Raw genomic sequence first — 25,584 nt, forward strand, 5'->3', positions numbered from 1 at the left:
CTTTTGTGATGAGGTTTTAAAATCTCAAGGCTCCACTGAAACAGTGGAAGTAATACGCAGCCTTCAGTCAAAGATGCTGAGCGCCACAGGTTGGCCGGAGTGGCCCCCAGTCCTGCAGTGATGTTTTCACCCTTCCACAGCGGCTTGTCAATGTACCAGCCTAATGCATGAATCAGATGATGATGATTACCTATTACATAGTTCAAAGAGGCTTCCTGGCAACCAATTTTATGACTATTCAAGGGTCCTTGAATCTTTGGTTGCATAAAGGCTGGGGAAAAATGCAAGGTTTTTTTATTTTCCGGTGCTGTACTGCGTCAGGACCTTGAAAGCAAAATTCTCACAATCCAACACTGCAGAAATCTGCTCGTTCAGTCAGATATCGGTGGCCAAGCATCTACCACCAGTCAGTGGGGCTGGTCTACGTCATGTGGCCATATATCCTTCAGTTACTCCTGGCCTTAAACATCACTTACCAACCTCTGAGAGCTACAGAGATGCACAGTTATAAGGTGTTATGAACCTTACCTGATGTGACGTTTTCTGCGGTTTTGTTCTGGCATCTCTCCTTCTCCAGTTCGATTTCACTCATCATATCACACATCTGGACTTCTCCAATCTATAGAAGAAAAACAGCAGGACTTTAGTCATCTGACCTGAATATAAATTCCTGATGATACATGTGCTGATGTCAAAATGTGAAGATTTTTATTTGCCATTTCTAAATGCGCTCTAAACTAAATTTCAAATGTGCTTGTTTAATGTCTGCTGCAATAAAACCAGCTCAAGTTTAAAGAACTGTTCTACTTGGACTGTACACCACCACGACTTTGAGTGTACACCACCACGATTTTAAGTGTACACTACCATGACTTTTGCAATAACACACCATCAACTGTACAGTTTTGAGGTAAATTTGCAGTAAATTTGTCTTAAACATACATATATAGAAAGATTTACATTTGTAGGAATCTCTTACAAATACTGTAATGACACAGACCCAAACCTTAGTAACCCTGGCACATCGTAGGACAGACTTACACTTTACCACATCACACAAATCTGCATAGCTTCCCACAAGCACCAAACTGATTGGTTTTGTGGCAGCAATCATGCCCATAACAATAACTGTCATAGAAACGGAATGAAACCTGGCTTTGTATATCTAGTACACAGCTCTACAGCTCTGTTCATCTAGTATATCTTGTACCTAGTGATACAAGATATATGCATGACTTTGTAATGCGTTACTCAAATTTTACCACTTTTTTCAGTAATGAGTAATATAATGAGTTACAGCTTAAAGTTACTTATCCAAGTAACTATGCATTACAATTTTTTTTCCTTAGTAAAAATATATTTTTGCTTTCTTTTTGGCTCAGTTATACTTTTGCATCTGACCGTAGCACTAAACTCTGCACGCTGTGCGCGAACCTGTGAGTTACAGTGTTCTCCGTAACAATTTGTGGTAGTGTAGAGAAATACCCCTCAAAAACAGGGGAAGGTACATTTACCTGGCAAATTTTAATGTTGCATTGTGTTCCAGGTTTGAAACGTGCTGGAATTTTGGCTAAAGTACTTAAAAATGCTTGAAATTGTAATTGTATTTTGTTTCACAACAAATAGCTGTCTGACTGAATAGTTCGCTTGTATTACGTTTACAAATACATTTACAAATTATACCACGCAGCGACACAAACGTAATGTCAGATACATTATTTAAATGTCAGGAAATACATTATTACTGTTAAAAATGCACTTCCAATAAAGTGAGTATTGGAAAAACTAATTTTGCTGCTGAATGTAACTACTAAAGTAACTTGTAATCTAACGTTACTTTTAAAATCAAGTAACCAGTAACTAAGTTACTTTTTAAAGGATTAATCAGTAATCAGAAATAGGTTTACTTTCTCAAGGTAACTAAGCCATCACTGCTTGTACCCCACCCTATTTGTCTAGTATAACCAGTGTTGTGAATAACGCCGTTAAGTAACGGCGTCATTTTGTCAGTAACAGGATAATATAATTCATTACTTTTCCTATCGTTACAACGCCGTTGACGTTACTGGTCATTAAAAGCGGTGCATTACTATATATTGATATACTAACAGTAATGCGAGCGGACCGCTGCCCAGGCTAGTGAGGAGTAACAGGTCTCGATAGGTCACAGTTCTCTGTGTAACACCTGTTTAACTTAACAAGGCAGTAAGCGATTGGCTAAGGCAGCGTTATGGTAGCCAATCAGAGCCAGTGTTTCTACACGCGTGCCGAAGCACGCCAGTGACACACGACACAAACGGAGAAGAGGCAGAAATGGCGAGTCAGGAGCCAAAGAAAAATTAGCAATTGCAATTGTCTAGTATATTTAGTACAAAGCTGTTTGTCTAGTGCAGGGGTAATCAATTAAATCTTTCCGCGGTCCATTTTTGGCAGATAGCTCAGACCTTAGGTCCGGGTCCGCGGTGGCGAACGAAAGTTGTTGAGTGGGGGGGGACGTAACACTCAAATGGGTGGTGAACGTAACCCTCGTCTGAAAATAAATTCTCCGGTTTAAAATATAGTCTCCCGTAAAAATTTTTTGGCATTTGGGTCCGTATCCAGTTAATCAGGAATGTGATTGGGTCCGGATCCGGACCGCGGTCCGCCATTTGGTGATACCTGGTCTAGTGTATCTAGTACCCAGCTGTCTGTCTAATAATATATCTAGTACCCTGTCCTGTTTGTCTGGTATGCCTAGTACCCGGCTCTGTTGATCTAGTACCTCACCTTCTTTGTCTAGTATATTGTTACGTGCCTGGTTTTCTTTTTGTTTGTGTTAGTACATGTTTTGGGCGTTCAGAGCTAAAGAGGTGTTTTAATGCGCATTATGAGCTGTTATAGTCCTAACCAGACTTTGTGTGGGTCCATATTTTCTCATTAAGTTGTTGTTTCGTTTGTATTTTTTGGTGCCTATTTATTTGAATCGTCCCTTTCTCCTGTTTTGTGAGAGGATAGGGAGTTAGGGATGATTGATCTGTTTATTTGGTTATTTCTTTTGTTTTAGGAAAGTTAGAGGGGGGGGGGGGGGGGGGGGGGGGTTTAGATTGTTTTTGTTTATTATGTTGGCATGAGCCCTTTCAAATGTTATATCCCTAAGTTGTTTGTTGCTTAAAAGGGGTTGGAATATAGAAAACATAAAACAAATATAAAAATTGTTGGAAGAAAGAACCTTACTTGTGTGGTGTCTTGGTTTATTTATGTTGCGTCCTTTTCTTACGAGCCACCTTACACTAAGGACCGTAACATAAATTGGGGGCTTGTCCTCCATGGTTGATTGCACCTTGGCTGTTTTCCTTTTGTGGTGGGGTGTGTTTGTGTGTGTGTGTGTGTGTGTGTGTGTGTGTGTGTGTGTGTGTGTGTGTGTGTGTGTGTGTGTGTGTGTGTGTGTGTGTGTGTGTGTGTGTGTGTGTGTGTTTTTGTGGGTTTGTAGGCTTCTGGTTTTTGATAATGTTTGATTTAGGAAAGTTTACGTGTGACCCGTCGGCAGAGCAATTGGAGCTGTGCCTGTAAAGCTGATCCCTTGTTAATAGCGGACTTCTTTAGTTTTAAGCTTACTAGAGGTGCGACTAAGGTCGAGATTAAGGCTGACCTGTACAGACAGTTGGTGGATAAAGGCGTTTTACAGGAGAAAACTAGTACCCAGCTGTGTTTTTCTGGTATATTTAGTATAGTCTATAGTAGAACCCTGCACTGTTTGTCTAGAGTATCTAGTACCCTTCCCTGTTTGTCTAGTATATCTAGTACCATCCCTGTTTGTCTAATAAATCTAGTATCTACTCTGTTTGTCTAGTATATCTAGTACCCAGCTGTTTGTCTAATATATCTAGTACCCTGTCCTGTTTGTCTAGTATGCTTACTACTTAGCTCTGTTGATCTAGTACCCCACCTTGTTTGTCTAGTATATCTAGTACACAGCTGTGTTTGTCTGGTATATTTAGTTCCCACCTTGTCTGTCTAGTATATCTATAACCCTGCGCTGTTTGTCTAGAGTATCTAGTACCCTTCCCTGTTTGTTTAGTATATCTAGAACCCATCTGTCTGTCTAGTGTATCTAGTACATTTCCCCATTTGTCTAGTATATCTAGAACCCCTCTCTGTCTGTCTAGTGTATCTAGTACCCTTCCCAGGGTACCCGCGGGTCCTTAAAAAGTCTTAAAATGTCTTAAATTTAGTTTTACATATTCAAGGTCTAAAAATGTCTTAAAATGTCTGGAATTTTAGGAGGGGAGGCATTAAAAAGTGTGTTGCTCAGTTTTTCTGTTTTATTTTACCAATGTATATCCCACAATAATTATCATTTCTGCAACGGCCGTATACTCCGCATGGCAGTAGTACGTCACCTAACAGGTGTAAACAGCAGACGATGCTTTAGCTGCCTAACAAGCTGCTTTTCTTATTTGAGGGCTGCGGCAGGAACAACAATACAAGGCTCCGATGCAGACATGGGTAAATGTCCATTCAGTGAAGTGGCTGGAGGATGAAAAATATTGTGGCTGGCTGAAACCTTCCAGTGATTCGTATGAGGCGCGATGTGAACTTGCCGAAAAACATTTAAACTTGGTACAATGGACTGTAAAGCGCTGGATTCTCATATGAAATCTGAAAAACACAAGCGATATGATAGCACTCGTAATAGTAATATGCATATCGAGTCATTCGCTGCAAACTGCAGTTTAACTGTAAGTGCCAAAAATGATTTGTCTACTGTGTAGTGCGACCAAACGTCTGAATTTCCCGGGACGTATTTTACGTCCTGTGAGGAAATGTCCTGATTTTTAAATTACCTTCATTGGACCATTCAATTTAAATGTACAGGCACTAGGGCACTGCGCTGCATGTACCGTAACCCCTCAAGCTTTGTTTATACATGACGTGTCGCGACCGTCGCGAGGTTTCGCGTGCCGACAATGACGTAATCGCGGTGGCTCCGCCCCTGCGCGAGGTCCCCGCGTGCTGTTGCTTCGCGAGGTTGTGCACCCCCCCCCCCCCCGTCAGGAACTTACGGTCGCCACCCCCCCCCCGTCAACAATTTACACTCGCCACCTTCTCCAGGTTCAAATCTCACTCCAAGAGATCTTGAAAAGTTGGCAACCCTGGTATTATTTTTTCTTGTGAGAGGTATTAAAAAGGTCTTAAAAGTCATTGAATTTGAGATTTAAAAATGTGCAGATACCCTGGCCGTCCCTGTTCGTCACCATCTTCTGCTTTTCCTGCTTCAGTCACTTTTTCAAAGTAATCTAGTAAAGTTTCACTCACATAAGATCAGCATGAAATTGGGTTTCCGGGAGGGCAGACAGAGTGCTGGAGCAGCACGTGCATATGCTGTAGTGTAGCAGTGACTGAATGTCTGTAAATGACTGAGGGGCAGTAAGGCAAGCGCGTAATTGAGGGATTGTTCAGTGGTGTGAACCTCCGATGACAAACACATACTGACAGTCACTAGCAGAGGGCCTGTGGGTCAGTGAGGATGCATAAGATCAAGGGACAGCTTGGGAAGGTCACTGAAGACTCACTGTGTGTGTGTGTGTGTGTGTGTGTGTGTGTGTGTGTGTGTGTGTGTGTGTGTGTGTGTGTTTGTGTGTAACAGAGACAAAGAGAAAGTAAAAAATTAAATGTGAAAAAAAGTAAAGTGAATTAATGAGCACACCCTCATAGTATATACCATACTAATGGTATATAATGTGAGTGTACTACCCAACTTATCCAAATCCACCATTTAGTGTGACTTCAGCAGGATACTGCACGCAGAAGAGTCAGGGCAGAGCGGGACTCTTAACGGGACAGTGGCATCAGGCCACGCATGCATAATTCACTCCACCAGGAGTTGCCGCAGTCTCATTATTGCGTCATGGCGACCTCGCTCTTATTGGCGACTGTGAGCGGGATAACAGTAAACACTCCGAGCGGTTGCCGCAGGAGACAGCACTGCCTTGTGCTCTATATCGAGCAACTGTGTTGCTTTTCAGACTGTACCAGTTAATATTTTAACATATGCTTCACATTTTATAACAGGCAATTTTTGTGAAATCGCAGATTGTAAATAAAACCTTAATGAGTGCCAGCATAACATTCCCTCGATGAGACAACAGGTAGAATGGTACAATATATAAAGTTTGTTAAGTATTTTCCTAATATTGGTATGTACAATTTAGAAATAGCTGCATTACTGCAAAATTTGTCCTGACCAATCCCAGATCTCAGACTGATTACTCATACATGATGAGTGATCAATCACAAACACATTTCACATGATCCAACAAATATAGATCAAAATAATGCAGTCTACTTTTTATCCATGTTACATCAAGGGTCACCAGTGTGTTTTCAATAATTGAACAATGTAATTGATAGATTTTTTTCAATTTAAATTCATTCAAATTTAAGCATCATTATCATGGAGCATCTGTTTCCTCTAATTATCTGTTTCAATGATTAATTATTCAGACAGACATGTAAGCAATCAGGCATACAGACAGGTTGGCAAGTAGACAGACATGTAAGCAATCAGGCAGGCAGACAGACAGGTTGGCAAGCAAACAGACTGGTAGGGAATCAGACAGACAGACAAGTTGGCAAACAGACAAGCTTTATTAATCAGTGAGGGAAATTCACACATTGCAGTGGCTCCCAGAAATATATGAAAGTAGAAAAACTTAAAAACAAAATGAACAATTAGTAAATTTGCATTGTAAAATAAACAGTATAAAATGTAATAATTATGCAAATATTTAGACAAAGTCCTAATAATTATTTGAAAATGAAAAATGTGAGTGTCTGCACAGAAGGGTGTATTGTCAATGAGCACAGAATAATCTAAAGAATGAGAGTTAGAGCAGAATGTTTTGTGTATATATAAAACCAGGTCTAGGGTGGATGTAAGTAATTCTTGTCTATATATAAAGCCCGGTTTAGGGTAGATGTAAGTGTCCTTGCACTGTGAATGGTCCTTATAGTATATGACAATGTTTTGTTGTTTCATCAGTAAGTGATGGAGTGTATTGCTGTGGATGCGTAGGTGGTGGAGGAGGTGTGATGTTTTTAATTAGGGGGTGATGGAGGGGGTGCAATGTTTTGTTTAATTAGGGGGTGATGGAGGAGGTGTGATGCTTTGTTTAATTAGGGGGTGGTGGAGGATGTGTGATGTTTTGTTTAATTAGGGGGTGATTGAGGAGGTGTGTTGTTTTGTTTAATTATGGGGTGGTGGAGGAGGCATGATGTTTTGTTTAATTAGGGGGTGATGGAGGAGGTGTGATGTTTTGTTTAATTAGGGGGTGATTGAGGAGGTGTGTTGTTTTGTTTAATTATGGGGTGGTGGAGGAGGCGTGATGTTTTGTTTAATTAGGGGGGAAGGAGGAGGTGTGATGTTTTGTTTAATTAGGGGGTAAAGGAGGAGGTACAGAATATGCAAATTATTCAAATGCACAATGAAAGCTATGTAAATTTATATTTTGATTGCCATGCTCAAATAATGAAAACAGACTTCTAGCAATTTTCCTATCATAAAATATTAATACGTGTCCTGAGTCATGAAATGACTATTATGGGTTTTATTTCTTTTTCAGATGGGGTAAAAGTCGCCACTATGTAATATTTTAGATAAACATCACTTCTTGATGGCTGGCTAGCGCCACTGCATAGTGGCTGAATAACAACACCTGAACGTATACTTTATGTGTACTGGACTGGATGAATCATATTTTTCTAACTGATAAAACAAATATGTAGCGTTTTCAGAATTTATTTGAACTGTACGTCGGCGTATTTTGTATGTATTTTGGGCCCTCGGACATCCGAACCACTTCCATGTGCATGTGATGGACGTGAGGTTTGCTTTCATTGTCATGAGAGCAGAAGGCTCAGCTTTATCTTTTCTCTCGGGGCTCTCTCCATTGGTGGAGTCCATCATGCCGTAACCTGCTACTATATAAAGGTGATCCTCCAACTGGCGAGATGGAGACGTGTGATGGTGCAGCGTGATGGTGCTGTGTGATGGTGTAGTGTGATGGTGTAGTGTGATGGTGCTGCGTGACGGTGCTGCGTGACGGCGCTGCGTGACGGCGCTGCGTGACGGTGCTGTGTGACGGTGTAGTGTGATGGTGCTGCGTGATGGCGCTGCGTGACGGCGCTGCGTGACGGCGCTGTGTGATGGTGCTGTGTGATGGTGTAGTGTGATGGTGTAGTGTGATGGTGTAGTGTGATGGTGCTGTGTGATGGTGTAGTGTGATGGTGCTGCGTGACGGTGCTGCGTGACGGTGCTGTGTGACGGTGCTGCGTGACGGAGCGGCGTGACGGCGCTGTGTGATGGTGCTGTGTGACGGTGCTGTGTGATGGTGCTGTGTGATGGTGTGGCTTGCGCTGGTGGCGCCATTTAGTCTGAAAATAGAAACTAAAATGATACCGAGTTATACTGCCCAAAGCTGTTCCATTGTTATCAAGGAAATTGTTTCTAAGGGCGTACTCACACTAGGCACGGTTTGCTCGTTCCGTGCTGGGGCCCGGTTATCCCCCCTCCCCACTCCCCCGCTGGCCTGCACTCACACTGCCTTTATCAACCCGGCCCGAGCACGCTTACGTCATCACAACGGCGCTTTATTTGGAAAAAAAGCGTGCTCGCACAACACTATGGAGTTCACGATTCTCTTTTTATTGTATTTTTTGAGTCGTTTTGGGAGTGCAGAAACACGGTGCAAGCACAGATTTATCGATAATTTAACACAACGATTGTCTGCTAATCGCTTTGCCGCTATGACTGTTTAACGTGAGCATCGCATCACTGACGTCATGTTTGAGTTCCAGCGAAATGAACCAATCACACGAGGCACCAAGCGGGCCCGGGCACGGATAGCGCTCACACTAGAAGCGAACCGTGTCCACATGAATCGTGCCCTCTTCAAGTGGGCCCGAGCACGGTTAACTGATCCGGGCCCGGGCACGGTTGGAGCGCTCACACTAGCCAAACGAACCGTGCTTCGGCAGGCAACCGTGCCCGGGCCCGGATCACAGAGCCTAGTGTGAGTACGCCCTAATTGTTTCGAGATTGTTTCTATTGCCCAGTAAAAATTACTGTTTGTTAGGTGGTAGAATGGAAGTGATGAACTGGTTTGATCAGTAGGTGGTGGAGGTATGATGTATTGCAGTAAGATCAGTAGATGATAGAGGGAGTGTGATGAATGTCCAGAATCGCTGTGACTACTATCAACTTTGTTTTCTCACTCGGGCAGTAATAAAGCTCTCATTAGTTCTGCTCTTACACTCTCACTTTGATGATGTCTCAGTATATGAAGGAGGAAGACGCTAACAAGACACTGAGCCCGCAAGACTGCCATTGGCACACACACACACACACACACACACACACAGAGATCTGTGAGCTCAAGCCCACAGTGGACCATTTCACCAGCTCCATGAAGGCTCATGTCTTCCCTCGTGAGATGACACAGCCGAGGTTGAACTCATGCAGTTCAATGGCGCTGTTCTCCTCACAAAGGCTAACAACATAGCCATCAAAAGGGTGAGTGTGCCACGAATCTTCAATCTGATTTTCCAAGTCGCTGTGACAGTTCCAGCACTGTGGTTTCTCATCTGTTGTAAAAGGCTTGGTCAACTGACAGGGAGACTGATAAACTGGAGCCTGGCTGCGAAGCTGGTTGTCCTAGCTGTTCCTCTACTCTCCTAGTGGTGCAAACACTGGACAGGGATCCTGTGGCTTACATAATCCATCACACCCTCTGCATCCAGTTACACACCAGCACCCACCATTCACAGAACTCTTTCCATCTATATCACTCCTTGTCACATCCCTAATAACTCCACAGTACGTTTCCACAACCACCAGGTCTCCTAATCAGAAAATCATACAAGTTGTCAAGTGGTCATTTTTCTGCTACTTGCACCTTAAGGCCAGCACTGGTTCACATCATCATCCCCGTTCCTCTCCGTACATGCTACTTACATGCCAAACAGGGACGCAACCTTACAGGAAATTTAGCAGAAAGACGCGCCTCCCAATGACCCAGTGAGATGTTTTGTGATTGGCCAGATGCAGTTCAATTAGCTCCGAGTTTGTTTGCTCATCCTAAGTATCCTAAGTATCCTGCTTTCCCAACCGAACTTCGACCTGAACCTGAATTTCTACCCGAACCTGAATTTTAACTTGAATTTTTGCATACCTGAATGAATTTCACAGACTTTTTTTTTCCAAGTAATGGTTAAGGTTCAGGTTCTGGTGACACTGAAAAAGCTCCATAGTCTACACTCTGCACCAAGAGGAGGAGAGCATAATTAACAGAATCTCCAGAAAGCTTTAACATGGGGTTGCATGTGCCCCTCAACCCTGCGTGCCTCAGCCAGTGTCTTCTTTGTTAAAAAGGAGAATGGTGAGCTGAAGACATGCATATAGTTCCTGAGGTTGCAATTCAGGATGGCCAGATCGGTCTTTAAGACGCCACTGGCAAAGACTCCTACCTATCATTCACAGCCTCAACAAGGTTACATACTGGGTCGACATACTTAGGAGCACCCAGGTATCATTGCCCGTAGCATCAGACGCCTGTCTTGAAATCCATGACTGGGAGTTCCATACTAGACTTCAGGAGAAACTGATGCCAGCTGCAGTACCAGGAGGAGAGTACTGGCCAACCAAACCATGTTTGTGTGAAAACACAGACATGAAGTGCAGGCTACTGGAGCACAGTTTATCAAAACACAGATAAGAAACACAGTCTACTGGATCACATTCAACTTCAGAGCTTCAGAGCACAGAAAGGAAGTCCAAGCTGCCATAGCACAACTGTGAAGCCTGGTCTACTGGATCACAGTCTACTGCATCACACTCTATTGGAGCATAGTCTACTGGGTCACAGTCTACTGGAGCACAGTCACCTGGAGCACAGACTACTGGAGCACAGTCTACTGGATCACAGTCTACTGCATCACAGTCTGCTGCATTCACTTTTTTGTGAACTTTTACCCCCGCCTCGTCACTGAATTCACGCAGGCGTGCTCGGTCTAACTAACTGTAAAACAACATGGCGTCAGACAGTGACGGTAACGACGATAGTCAAATCGGCAATCTAAAAACAGAAGGACAGTTTATCCAGTGTCAGTGACTATTTACAGTTAGTCCATGTCACTGACAGTTTACCCAGTGTTTTTACAGTTTTAAAAAGTTAAAAATGCTCTTGTAACGTTGGGCGCAAGGCGATGGACGAGACAGAATCCTTTGCACTTTCCAAATCGTTATGTTTATTACATTTACCGAAGCGCAGACAGCGCACATAAAACACGTTTACATAGAACATGTGTGACTCAAACAACGACGAGCACTGGATGTTGCGCGAACGCACATTAAGTAGACAAACCACACAAACCCCACGTGATGACGAGACGAGCCACAGGTGAGGATTATCACAAGACGCACCCGCACCCACGGAGATACACAGACACAGAGTAGACGCAGACAACGTTAACACACGCCCAACAGGGAGGGGTCGGGGACCGTAACGTGAGAGTTCTGTTCTTATAATCTCACCTTAAAGAAAAATACACGTTTACATTTTATACTTTCAGTTTATTAAGTGTGAGCACTTTTAAAATAAAAATGCATTTGGTAGCAACAGCTTTTGGGTGACTTCTTAATTATTTCAATCATAATAATAATGCACTGGTTAGTGTCCCAGTAGGAGTCCACTGTTGCAGATATAGACACCTCAAAGATGTTCTCTGTTTATTGTCCTGGATTACCTTTCTTGAAGGTAGATTTATGATTACCCTTTTCACCAGCCATCAGTAACTACCAACTACCAGTAACTATTTGCTGATTAATATTGATATAATACTAGTTTTAACATGTTGCTTCTGTACATAGTCAGGAAACAGCTCAAATAAATACATTTTTAATAACACTAAACCCCGAATTGGATCGAATCGGATTGAATCGATTAAATCGGATTAAATCGAAATAAATAGATTCTTAATCTTCAGAATCGGAATCGGATCGATTCTTGGAATTTGAATCGATACCCAGCCCTAGTCACAGTCTACTGGAGCACAGTCTCCTGGATCGCAGTCTACTGGAGCACAGTTTACTGGAGCACAGTCTACTGGAGCACAGTCTACTGGAGCACAGACTACTGGAGCACAGACTACTGGAGCACGGTCTACTGGATCATGGTCTACTGGAGCACAGTCTACTGGAGCACAGTCTACTGGAGCACAGTCTATTGGAGCACAGTCTATTGGAGCACAGTCTGTTGGGCAAATGCTTGTGCATACCTGACAACTCACACACTCCACACGTTTATGTTTATGCTTGAATAGTTGGACTTGGTTCAGCTATGTCAGTGTGTTTAGTAACCCAGCCCCATGTTTTCACATACCACTTATTTTTTAGTCCATCTCTTTTCTAAAGATAGCAGCATGTTCTCGTTGCCATTAGGATCCCATTGAGACCTCAAGCCCTAAAGGCCCAGGGAATTAGCACAGTTAGCGCATGCCAAATGAGGACGGTCATTTTAGAACCGTGTCCTTGCTTCACAAAACATACAGTAGGGAGCACACAGCAGCGTCGTGATGACTCAGCAGAGTGAACAGCACTGCTCTGCCAGGAGTGTTTCTGTTGGGCAGAGATTTTCTCTTAACACCACAGTCTTGTAGTCATAAACCAAAAGGCTCACTGCTCTCCAGGGCACTTAGCGTGCTGCAGACAGAGGAATCTGACTGCATCATTCATCCTGCTGCCCTGCTCTCCCGGGACGTGCCTCTTGTCTTAATGGCTCTGATTAATTAGTGCACAAATGGCTCACCACAGCCTCTACACAAAATTACACAGATGTACATGTGCAGGGTTCATAAACAGCTCAGGATGAGACGAGCAAACACTGGGTGCTATCATAAATACATTACATTATCAACAAGTGAAGTGCCAATTTAATTTTGGATTCTAGTGCAAAAAGTTTTCATTGTAGACAGTAATAAATGTGTGCTTTCCATATTTGAACTAAGTAAAGGAATGTTATGTAAAGGAATGTTATATGTTAATAGGTTTTTCATAATAAAATCCCCAAATAACTGATCACAGGCATCAGCATCATCATAGAACAAAGAAAATTCTTGCTGTTCTCTTACTTCAAAAGAAGTCAACGTGCTGCCGTGGCGACTGCGTCTTATCTAGTGCATGTAAACATTTGCTATGTATCTGCCCTGACTGCCTCAGCCCAGTCAGACCAAGAACTTGCTGACGGCAGGATTCACTCACACCCCACTCAGTGACAAACCGTCCACTGGGCCCCTCAGCTCACTCCTCTGACTGGGAGAGTTGGTGTAGCCCTAGTGCACAAGCAGTCTGGCTTTTAACCCATGGCAGTTTGACAGGTCTGGGCTGACTCACAGGACATCAGGTGAGAGGACCACCCGGATTTCCAAAAAGCACACCCAAAGTTCCATAAAGCCCACCATAGACAAAGCTAGAATCAACTAGCATCAGCTAGCATAAGCAGATCGAGTTAGCATGATATGTAGCATCAATAGCAATAGCAGCAACAGCTGATCATTTTGCAAGGCACTTTGCACTCTAATGTATATTTATTACAGTTTCAGACCCCTAAAAACACAAAATACATACGATTCACATCACGGCAGCTGCTGGATGTACACTACCGTTCAAAAGTTTGGGGTCACCTAGAACATTTTGTGTTTTCCCTGAAATCTCATACTTTTATTTATCAAATGAGTTGCAAAATGAATAGAAATATAGTCCAGACATTGACAAGGTAGAAATAATGTTTTTTTTTATTATTTGAAATAATTTTCTACTTTAAACTTTGCTTTCGTCAAATAATGCTCCCTTAGCAGCAATTACAGCATTGCAGACCTTTGGCATTCTAGCTGTTAATTTGCTGAGGTAATCTGGAGAAATTTCACCCCATGCTTCCTGAAGCCGCTCCCACAAGTTTGATTGGGTTGATGGGCACTTTTTTCGTACCATACGGTCAAGCTGCTCCCACAACAGCTCAATGGGGTTGAGATCTGATGACTGCGCTGGCCACTCCATTACCGATAAAACACCAGCTGCCTGCTTCTTCTCTAAATAGTTTGTGCATAATTTGGAGGTGTGCTTTGGGTCATTGTCCTGTTGCAGGATGAAATTGGCTCCAATCAAGCACTGTCCACAGGGTATGGCATGGTGTTGCAAAATGGAGTGATAGCCTTCCTTATTCAAAATCCCTTTTACCTTGTAGAAATCTCCCACTTTACCAGCACCAAAGCAACCCCAGACCATCACATTACCTCCACCATGTTTGACAGATGGTGTCAGGCACTCATCCAGCATCTTTTCAGTTGTTCTGCGTCTCACAAATGTTCGTCTGTGTGATCCAAACACCTCAAACTTTGATTCGTCTGTCCATAACACTTTTTTTCACAATCTTCCTCTGTCCAATGTCTGTGTTCAATGTCTATGTTCCAGTCTCAGATATGGCTTTTTCTTTGCCACTCTGCCCTGAAGGCCAGCATCCCAGAGTCGCCTCTTCACTGTAGACGTTGACACTGGTGTTATGCGGGTACTATTTAATGAAGCTGCCAGTTGAGGACCTGTGAGGCGTCGATTTCTCAAACTTGAGACTCTAATGTACTTGTCTTCTTGCTCAGTTGTGCAGCGGGGCCTTCCACTTCTCCTTCTACTCTGGTTAGAGCCTGTCTGTGCTCTCCTCTGAAGGGAGTAGTACACACCATTGTAGCAAATCTTCAGTTTCTTGGCAATGTCTCGCATGGAATAGCCTTCATTTCTTAGAACAAAAATAGACTGTCGAGTTTCAATTGAAAGTTGTCTTTTTCTGGCCATTTTGTGAGTTTAATCGAACCAACAATTGTAATGCTCCAAATTCTCAACTAGCTTAAAGGAAGGTCAGTATTATAGCTTCTCTAATCAGCAAAACTGTTTTCAGCTGTGCTAACCTACTTGCACAAGGGTTTTCAAGGGTTTTCTAAATATCCAATAGCCTCCTTACACAGTTAGCAAACACAATGTACCATTAGAACATTGGAGTGATGGTTGTTGGAAATGGGTCTCCATACATCTATGTAGATATTGCATTAAAAACCAGACGTTTACAGCAAGAATAGTCATTTACCACATTAATAATGTATAGAGTGTATTTTTGATGCATTTAATGTTAGCTAAATAAAAAAAAAAACTGATTTTCTTTCAAAAATAAGAACATTTCTAAGTGACCCCAAACTTTTGAACGGTAGTGTATATGAAAAAATTTGTGGACTGTTGTATCGCTGCACAGACATAGTATTGTGAATTGTATTGTGAATATTGACTTATATAAAGCAACTTTCTAATGTCAAATTAAATACAGAGTGGTCAACTTTAAATACTGCAGCTTCAGACACGCTACTCCGCTACTGTTATTCCTGCAAAAATATCTGTCCCACATTTACATTTATGGCAATTAGCATAGCGACTTACATAACTGCTTTGTCATCTATGCAGAGAATGCCAGTACAAATAGAGTAAAGTCCAAAATACCATCAAACTAAGATACGGCTAGATACAGCCAGCAGTCAGTGCTGATACCATGATGAACATATCATAACTGCAATACCAAACAATAATAAGCATGAGCCTTTGGAAGGGATAAACAATAGGGTATTTCAACAAGGGGTCATTTAATGGTCATTTATATACTGCATAAATAGTCTTCCATCTCAAAACACATTATCTCAGCTTCCACTTTTAACCAATGAACACCATCTTACAAATATTCAGCATTATCAGCGAGTGTACTATCTGTTGTTTTCACTAACATTTGTCTGCTGCTTTCAAACATGACTAACACTGATAAATTGTATTAAATGCAGACAGTTCTCTCCTTTATCTTGGTGTACATGAATAAGGTACACATTGTAGACACGGTAGACATGGTATATACTTCTCCACACAAAGAAGCAGAGTCACTCTCCAACAGAAACTCCAAACCTACTAAAACTACTAAAACTGCTAAAAGGAATTTTTCCTCCCTGACCTTTTTAAAATAGTTCTTTCTGTTCATTTATATGATGCACAGCCCGACCTAACTGAGAAACATACTATAACTCACAAAGGACAAAGCATACAGAAGGTTAGTCAATACAAAAGATGATACTACAAACTAGATGACAGCACTGTAGTAAGAATAGTGAGAATTCAAACTTGGTCCCACCAAGAAACATAATACAGGACATGGCATGCAAAGAGGGGCGTGGCAGGAACAGGTGTTCTGTGTTCTGTATTGTAGTGAGGGGCATGGCAGGAGCAGGTGTTCTGTATTGTAGTGATGGGCGTGGCAGGAGCAGGTGTTCTGTAATACAGTGGGAGGCGTGGCAAGAACAGATGTTCTGTATTGTAATGAGGGGCGTGGCACGAGCAGGTGTTGAGTATTGCAGTGAGGGTCGGGGCCAGTCAGGTTCATACAAACCAAACTCTGCCATACATGTCTTTATAGTCATGTAGGAAGATGAAGGGGCCAGCTACAAACTGTTCCCACAAAGTTGGCAGCATGGAATTGTCCAAAATGTCTTGGTATGCTGAAGCATTCAGAGTTCCTTTTACTGGAACTAAGGGGCCAAGCCCAGCTCCTGAAAACCAAACCCACAGCATAATCCCCCGTCCACTAAACTTTTTACTTGGCACAATGCAGTCAGACAAGTACTGTTCTCCTGGCAACCATCAAACCCAGACTCATCCATCAGATTGCCAGATTGAGAAGCGTGATTCGTCACTCCGGAGAATGCCCCTCCACTGCTCTAGAGTGCAGCGTGCTTTACACCACTGCATCCAACGCTTTGCATTGCACTTAGTGATGTATGCCTTGGATACAGCTGCTCGAATGGGTTTTTGGGAACCCATTCCATGAAGCTCTCTGCGCACTGTTCTTGAGCTAATCTGAAGGCCACATGAAGTTTGGATATCTGTAGTGACTGACTCTGCGGAACGTTGGTGACCTCTTCACATCCGCTGTACCCGCTCCGTCAGTTTACATGTCCTACCACTTTGTGACTGAGTTGCTGGCATTCCCAAACACTTCCAATTTCTTATAATACAGCTGACTGTTGACTGTGGAATATTGAAGAGCGAGGAAATTTCACAACTGGATTTATTGCACATGTGGCGTCCTATCACACTTCCACGCTGAAATTCATTGAGCTCCACTGAGCATCCTGAGACATTCTTTCACAAATGTTTGTAAAAACAGTCTAGCATAGGTGCTTAATTTTATACACCTGTTGTTACGGAACAGCTCCGGACCCTTCCCTGTGGGCGTGCCGCTATGTTGTCTGCGTGTCGTTATGTCCATGTTTGTACTTCCGTGGGTGTGGGTTGTTTGTGAGCGTGTTCGTGGTTACACCTGTGCCTTGTCTCGAGGTCACGTGGGTCTGTGTAATTCACCTATTTAATGTGCGTTAGCGCGGTGTCTAGTGCTCGTCTTTGTCTAAAGTTCATGCCCATGCAAGCATCGCGTCTGTGTGCTAGCTCCGTTTGTGCAGGACTTTACGTGTTTGTGTTTTGATTAAACGTTTAATGTTCACTGCAAGACGCGTGTCGTGCCTCCTGCTTCCTCCAGCACCACACCGTCACAGAAAGACGAGCCGATCAGATGCCCGGATACGCTAAGCGTACACCCAAGGGGAAGAAGAAGAGCCGGCGTCACCACGGCTCTTCCCCGGTCCGGCGCCACGAAGCCCCCGTCTCCGAGCAGACCATGAAGCAGGACCCACTCTGCACATACATGCTCTGCGCAGCTCAGGAGACGGAGGATGCACAGCTGGCGGAATACTTCCGCACATCCGCGGTACGTGTGTGGAGGGAGAGACACCCTCCCACGTCCGCGGAACTGCCACCCGGTGCCGTGGGCAGCTGCAATGTGGAGGAGAAGAGCGCACCGCTCCTGGTCTTCCCCGAAGAGGAGGAGACCAGCGAGCCGTTTATGGTGGGAGTAGGCGCCTTTGCCCTCTCTCCCCCCGAAGATGAGTTCGGGAGTGAGGACTCCGGAGAGGAGAGTGAGGGTGAGGGCAGCTGCCCTTCCCCCCGGTCCGTGGCTTCCTGGACGTCGGACGAGGAGAAGGAGACCAGCGCCACTCCATCGGTCTGCTCCGACGTCGATGAGCTCCCCGATAAGGAGGAGGAAGACGTCAGTCCTCCCCCATCCGTATGCTCCGAATCAACGGTGTATTACGGAGAGGGGGAGGACGTTAGCCCCCCTCCGTCCCTGCACTCCGAGTCAACCGTGTGCTACGGGGAGAGAGGGACCACCAGCCCACCTCCGTCCGTTTGTTCGACCCCTTCCGGGTTCGACAGCGGGAGTGAGGGAGAGGACAAGATCTCGGTGGGTTCTGCGGACACCGTGCGGGGAGAGAAAGGGTGTCCGCTAGGCAGGAAAGCCTCTCAGGCGTCGTCAGAGAGGAGCAGCATGTGCTGGTCAAGCTGCCCTGCCACGGACGAACCCATGTCCCTGGACCAGTGCCTCTCGGAGGGAGAGGAGCAGCCCATGTCCCTGGATCGGTGTGTCTCGAATGAGGAAGGAGAGTCCATGGACACATCGGGGGACAAAACGCCGGTGATCCCGGCTGCGCGGGAAGGATCCAGCGCGGTTGGCGGTCCGAGGTGGGGGTTCCGCGCGCCTCAGGAGAAGCCACGGAGGTTTGCCGGCGCGCGGCGCCGCGTCTCGGCTCCGGCAGCGCCCAGGAGGGAGGCCAAGGCTCCTCAGGCGAAGGTCTCAGGCGCAAGGACCAGGGGCGCACCAGGAGGAGCAGCGCGCACCGGAGGTGCGAAGCCGAGGACCGGTGGGACTCCGCCGCCGGTTTCGCCTGCTGCGCCCGCCCAGCCTGCTTTCCCTGGAGGGATAGCGCCACCGTTTGCGCTTTGGCAGGCAGCCGGAACGATGCCGTGGCTGCCTGTCCCTATATGTCTGTCTGTTCCCCTGTGTCTCCCTAATCTCCTTTTCCCTCTTGTGCCTTTCGTGTTTCATGTACCTGTGTGTGTGTTTGTCAGCGTGCCTTTGTTTAATGTATTTTCCCCTGTCTTCCCAGGGAAGGTGTACTAGTGCTGTCCGCGGCAGTTCCCGCCGTCGGGGGTGACTGCTCTCGGAGGCTCGTGATCCCGGGGGCTCCGGACCTGCCCGTCGGTGTTTGTTCGGGGCATTCCTGCGGCGCGGGACGCTCCGGGAGTAGCGAGCCCCTGGCGGGGGGTTCTGTTACGGAACAGCTCCGGACCCTTCCCTGTGGGCGTGCCGCTATGTTGTCTGCGTGTCGTTATGTCCATGTTTGTACTTCCGTGGGTGTGGGTTGTTTGTGAGCGTGTTCGTGGTTACACCTGTGCCTTGTCTCGAGGTCACATGGGTCTGTGTAATTCACCTATTTAATGTGCGTTAGCGCGGTGTCTAGTGCTCGTCTTTGTCTAAAGTTCATGCCCATGCAAGCATCGCGTCTGCGTGCTAGCTCCGTTTGTGCAGGACTTTACGTGTTTGTGTTTTGATTAAACGTTTAATGTTCACTGCAAGACGCGTGTCGTGCCTCCTGCTTCCTCCAGCACCACACCGTCACACCTGTGGCCATGGAAGTGATTGGAACACCTGATTCCTATAATTTGGATGGGTGAGCGAATACTTTTGGCAATACAGTGTATCTGCAGGTGTTTTATCTTCATGCAGAACAGGTTTTCAATAACAGTAAAATCATGTCTGAGCATGTTTCCAGAATGAATGTTCCCACAATATGAGTTTCCCATTTTCTAAAAGGAAATTTGTCTTCCAAAAGCTTATGTAATTGGCCCACTGGAGAATTCAAACTCCAGAATAGTTTCTCAGCACTAAATCTATCAGTGAAATAGTGGTATGTCTCATTACAAATGACGGGAAACATTTTTTAATAAGGGCTGGGGTAAAATACATCAATGTTTAAAAGATTAAGCCATGTATATAGACCAAAGAAGGCATCTAAAGACATCATTTTTAAACACTGATAGGAATAGTATTAATTTGAAGATAAACTTGAATGACATCAGTGATTTTGCACTATATCTACTGTGGGAAATGACTTGCCCTGTATGCTAAAATAAATTAGTTTCTATTGCAAGCTGCTACGTCAGGCACACATATCTGCAATGTCTACAAAAAAAAAATAATTGACACAAGGTAAAGTGACAGGCCAGTGCAGCATGCTGAGAGGATTTCTGCGAATACTTTGGGAGGCTCTGCAGCCTTACAAGTTATGTTATTGTAAAGGCATTGTATATGATGGCCCTTAAACACAGGTGTCCGAGATTGTATCGTGCAGCTGTCTAAATGCCTTTCACACTAATGCTCTTAATAGCCACTGAAATATGTCAACAGAGAAGTCCAGGCAGAGTCGAAGAGCAACCTTTGGCGTGGGAGCAGTTGTGGTAAACACAGGGGTACCGACAACTAAAGCAGCTGGAATCATGGCTGGGAGTCTTTACAAATGTACTCAGCGAGCTACAAAAGCTGTCCTTGTTCCAGACATGTTCTGTACTTCTGATGTACTTCTGTTCTTTCAATGGTCCCACACTGCTGCTTGACTGACAGATGTTTGTGATGTCATCAACATGAGTCAATCGCCAAACACGCCTCTAAGATCTGCAGTGTTATACTGCATTTAGCTGGTGTAAAAACATCCTGACTAACAAAACTCCTATATAAATCGTGACTGGCAACCGATCAAAGTGCAGTGAACAGTTTTAGTAGTTTGGACCCTCCTTACTAACTGATTTGTCTCTGATTTAGAAGGCAGCCTGAGCTCCCTAATCCATCAATCTGAGCTCCTTAATCCACCAATCTGAGAACCCTAATCCACCATTCATCTGTCAACACAGAAATTTTAAAAGCTTTTCAACAAGAGAACCTGAATAAGGACTGAATAAATATGCTTTACCATATGCAGGACACACAAAGGTACAAATAAAACATACACATATGGAAATATATTTGTTCACATCATAGTAAAACGTCCTCCAAATGACAGTCTCTCTCTGTATGTCTTCATATCTGTCTCTCTCTCTCTCTCTCTCTCTTTTTTTTCACTCCCTCTGTCTCTCTCTATGAGAGTAGTTAATATCTTGCTTTGGAACGATGAACTGTGACAATAAAGGAAAGCAATTAAAAGCATCAGGTGAAAGCAAAAGTGTGTTCAGTTTAATGTTTCCATGTTGGTTACCTCACCTATCACTGAAAGCGAATGAGACGAGAAGCAGAATCTTCACAGAAAGGTATCAATTTAGAAAACAACAGAATGCTTGTATGTTTCTGTGATAGCAGGTTTCATATGTGGAGGATGTAAAATCTAAACAACAGAAGCTTACACTCACCGGCCTCCTAATTAGGTACACACAACACGTGTTGCCTTCAGAACTGCCTTAATCTTTGCGGCATAAATTCAACAAGGTACAAGAAACATTCCACGGAGTCTGTTCCATATTGACATGATAGAATCACACAGTTGCTGCAGATTTGTGGGCTGCTCATCCATGATGCGAATCTCCCTTTCCACGAGACCCCAAAGATGCTCTATTGGATTGAGATCTGGTGACTGTGGAGGTCATTCGAGTACAGTGAACTCATTGTCGTGTTCAAGAAACCAGTCTGAGATTATTCACGCTTTATGACATAGCACATTATCTTGCTGGAAGTAGCCATCAGAAGATGGGTACGCTGTGGTCATAAAGGGATGGACATGGTCAGCAACAATACTCAGGTAGGGTGTAGTGTTGACACAATGCTCAATTGGTACTAATGGGCCCAAAGTGTGCCAGGAAAATATCCCCCACACCATTGCACCACCACCACCAGCTTTCGTACAAGGCAGGATGGTTCCATGCTTTCATGTTGTTGATGCCAAATTCTGACCCTACCATCCGAATGTCGCAGCAGGAATCGAGACTCATCAGACCAGGCAACATTTTTTCAATCTTCTATTGTCCAATTTTGGTGAGCCTGTGTGAATTGTAGCCTCAGTATCCTGTTCTTAGCTGACAGGAGTGGCACCTGGTGTGGTCTTCTGCTGCTGTAGCCCATCCACCTCAAGGTTCGATGTGTTGTGTGTTCAGAGATGCTCTTCTGCATACCTCCATTATAAGGACTAGTTATTTGAGTTACTGTTGCCGTCTGGCCATTCTCCTCTGACCTCTGGCATCAACAAGGCATTTGTGCCCACAGAACTGCCGCTTACTGGATATGTTCTCTTTTTCAGACCACTCTCTGTAAACCCTAGAAATGGTTGTGTGTGAAAATCCCAGTAGATCAGCAGTTACTGAAATACTCAGACTAGCTCCTCTGGCACCAACAACCATGCCATGTTCAAAATCACATGGCAAAACCACCTTCTCCATTCTGATGCTGGGTTTGAACTGCAGCAGATTGTCTTGGCCATGTCTACATGCCTAAATGCATTGAGTTGCTGCCATGTGTTAATGAGCGGTTGGACAGGTACCTAATAAAGTGGCCGGTGAGTGTATATACTATGCCTTATCATAACCGTAACACTTACCCTATTAATAGTGCACAAATTAAGGTTCATCTGCTGCTAGGCAAATAGAGAAATCATGAGAGGTTTACTGGACTAGATTTTTTGAAAAACTACTTAATTTTAAATTAATTTAATAATACCTCTTACATACAATTACATACAATTGTAGACAGCTTCCCCCAGGGACTAAGGAGTTAGGGTTAAGTAGGGTATAATTTAGGGGTTAGGGTTAACTGTGGTATAATTAGGGGTTAGGCTTAACTAGGATATAATTAGGGGTTAGGGTTAACTGAAGTATTATTAGGGGTTAGGGTTAACTGGGATATAAGCAGGGCCTCTTATCTGCCACTCTCTCTCTCTGACAGAATATGTAATATATTCTGTAAATCATAAAACACTGAACCCCATGACACATCAGCATGGACATCATGTCTAGGTTTGGAATGCTGACGGAAATGTGGTTTAATTACAGGAGGAGAACGCAGAGAATGAGAAAAGCTGAACAAACTGGACAAACAAGTGAAAGGATCGATGAAAGGTGGAAGAAAGATTATGCACCTCAGCAGGGGAGAGGGGGAACCCCATTGATAGGGCACAAATAATTTATTTAATCACAAATAACATGTTTTTAGAAATAGCTGTGTTTTTCACAGATTTTCTAAACACGGTTAGGGGTAGTCTATGTGGAAATTTACCATTCTGATTTAGCAACGTTGTTTCGATGTTCACATTTGTTAAAAAAAGGTTTCTTGGTAGGGTTATAACTTATCATTGCTAATTAATGAACTATTATAGGCAATTAGCATTAGGCATATTATGAACAATTTAATGCTAAATGGTTTTAGTTAGTTAAGGTACCATTTTGGAGTGAAGTATCCTTTTACGAACAATTATGATATGGTATATGGTATAATTCATTCAAAACATATAACTTGTGAACATGCCATAACATGCAAAACAGGCATATGATCACATGATGTTCATGTTGTTTTGATTGGTGATAAACACTCATTGAAAGGATACAACAGACTTCCTTACAGAACAACACCTATGCCTGTGACTGAGAAACAGTATGCAGTTCTTAATCATTCAACCTGATATTTATTTATTACTGGTAAACCCACATGCAACAATACGTAGCTGAATTGGTGTTTCTTAATTAAAACCAAATGGTATTATCTGAGTATTGTTTAAATAGCTTAAACGACACCTTGCTCAACATAGCTGCTGTTTCATAAGCTTTTATTTTTTATTGAGAATGGTAGAGTTGAATATTTCAGTCATTCAAAGGATTTGTTTAACACAAAAGGATATCCCGAATATCAGTTATTTTGAAAACAGGATGTGTCAGAAGGGACGTCTGTCCAGGATTATTACCATTAAAAATGCTACCCTATTTCTTTGTTTAAAATAACAAAAATATATTTTAGATATTTATAAATATATTGGAAAATAGAAAGTATCATTAGGATGTGTTGGTGAAGTAGTCGAGTTATTACCTTGCATTTTAAATCAGGCTGTCAAGACAGTCCTAAGTCCTTATCAAACTAAGCACTAAGAACGCATTCGTTCCGATACAGATTTCATGTGAAGGAGTGGCAGGTGGCTGCCAGGGCGATCTTACTCTACAACACACCTACTGTGCTTACCTCACACCAAACCCTGCAGCTGCTGAATATCATTTTTGTCGTGCACATTGCACTCCGTCTCGTATCACTCGTGTTGCTGTCTCAGAACACGTCTCATGTAGAACCATGAAGATGCATTATTCCCAAACAGGTGCTCTCTCCGTGCTACTGGATTTTAAAACTTATATACGAGATTTATCAGTTACATTTATTATTTTTTTTCAAATACGCAGAAGGTTTTTTCCTTGCTAAGGCACATGTGGTGGGCATGTTAATACTTTTTGACGAAACTAATCTCTGGCGCACCGTCTCCCCACGTTTCTCTACAGGACGCTTCATTACGCATTCGTTTATCACATTACACTCAACTTTACTGACTTAGCTTTACATGTAGAATTTAGGTTATTTTAAAAAATTACGCCATACTACTGCCTGCAGACCACCATCAATAATACAAGACTACACACTAAATCCCAATACGAGACTAAATAAAACAAATCGGTTGAGAAACAGTGGCGAATGCACAGATTATAGACATTTCGATTATAACATGTTACAAAGTTGAACAACAATGATCAAAGTGTGCACACTGCATGGAGTGACACTTACGGCAGACATAAAGGTGCTCAGAGTTGAGACAAATACCACAAATCTTGACGCATCCATTGTCGTTTGTAGTTCTTCCTATGGAGATCCAAGCCACCGTTCCTTGAAAAAACAATTAACCAACCCGAAAGTTTCTCTTCAACTTATTTTAACAACATAAAAATTGTTCCGGTTAACGTCAAATGTGTCCTTGTTGACTGATGAGCACAGCGTAAGAACTCGGTGTGAGCGTGCATCTTACACGAGCCCTTTCACTCGACAACCTTCACAATATAGCGCTGCATAGGCTTGCAGTAACAGCTGGCTTTGCAGGGACCAATGAGCGCCCAGCAATATGTGCGTCGCGCGTCTGAGAACGAGTTCGCGCGCCAGCTCTTCCGTTGCTATTGAGACCAGTAATTACGCGCGAGGATCATTCCGATTCATCGGACATACTCGGAAAGTCTTTGTTCGTTAGCCTTGTCTGGGTGACAACGTAGTTTGTAGTGGCCATGTTGTCACTAATATAAAAGTAGGTTTAAGAATAAAATGAAAGCCTGAAGGTTTATTTCGTCACAACATAGTTTCAGAGTTACACCACAGCAGAAAAGTCACCTTGGTGTCAACGTAAAAATGTCAAAATCCCAATGTTTATTCAGACAATACTAGGGTAGCTAGTTCACCTGCATGATACATAAACACATACTATCATATTGTTATTCTCTGTTACATCTCTAAACAGTGCTTTAATAAGCCATTGTCTGCCATCAGCCCAGTTATCTGTGCTTTAAAATAAGGTGTTTGCAATGTT

The 25,584-nt window shown here is 43.5% G+C and overlaps 1 protein-coding gene across 2 annotated transcripts in view; it reads right to left on the reverse strand.

Moving 5' to 3' along the window:
* Positions 1-25,093, reverse strand: part of vipr1b (vasoactive intestinal peptide receptor 1b) — a 53,793-nt gene extending 28,700 nt beyond the window's left edge. The window contains exons 1-2 of one of the 2 annotated variants that reach the window (XM_077012662.1): positions 24,798-25,093; positions 529-619 (exon numbers count right to left, since the gene is read on the reverse strand). In XM_077012662.1, the coding sequence (XP_076868777.1) occupies positions 529-619; positions 24,798-24,854 (148 nt within the window). In that variant the 5' untranslated portion in view covers positions 24,855-25,093. Of the gene's footprint in view, positions 1-528; positions 620-24,059; positions 24,134-24,797 lie in introns of those variants that run through there. The other variant, XM_077012664.1, reaches the window with a different exon arrangement.
* Positions 25,094-25,584: the final 491 nt, after the last annotated feature.

This window comes from Brachyhypopomus gauderio, chromosome 7 (assembly GCF_052324685.1).
Source record: "Brachyhypopomus gauderio isolate BG-103 chromosome 7, BGAUD_0.2, whole genome shotgun sequence".
NCBI lineage: Eukaryota > Metazoa > Chordata > Actinopteri > Gymnotiformes > Hypopomidae > Brachyhypopomus > Brachyhypopomus gauderio.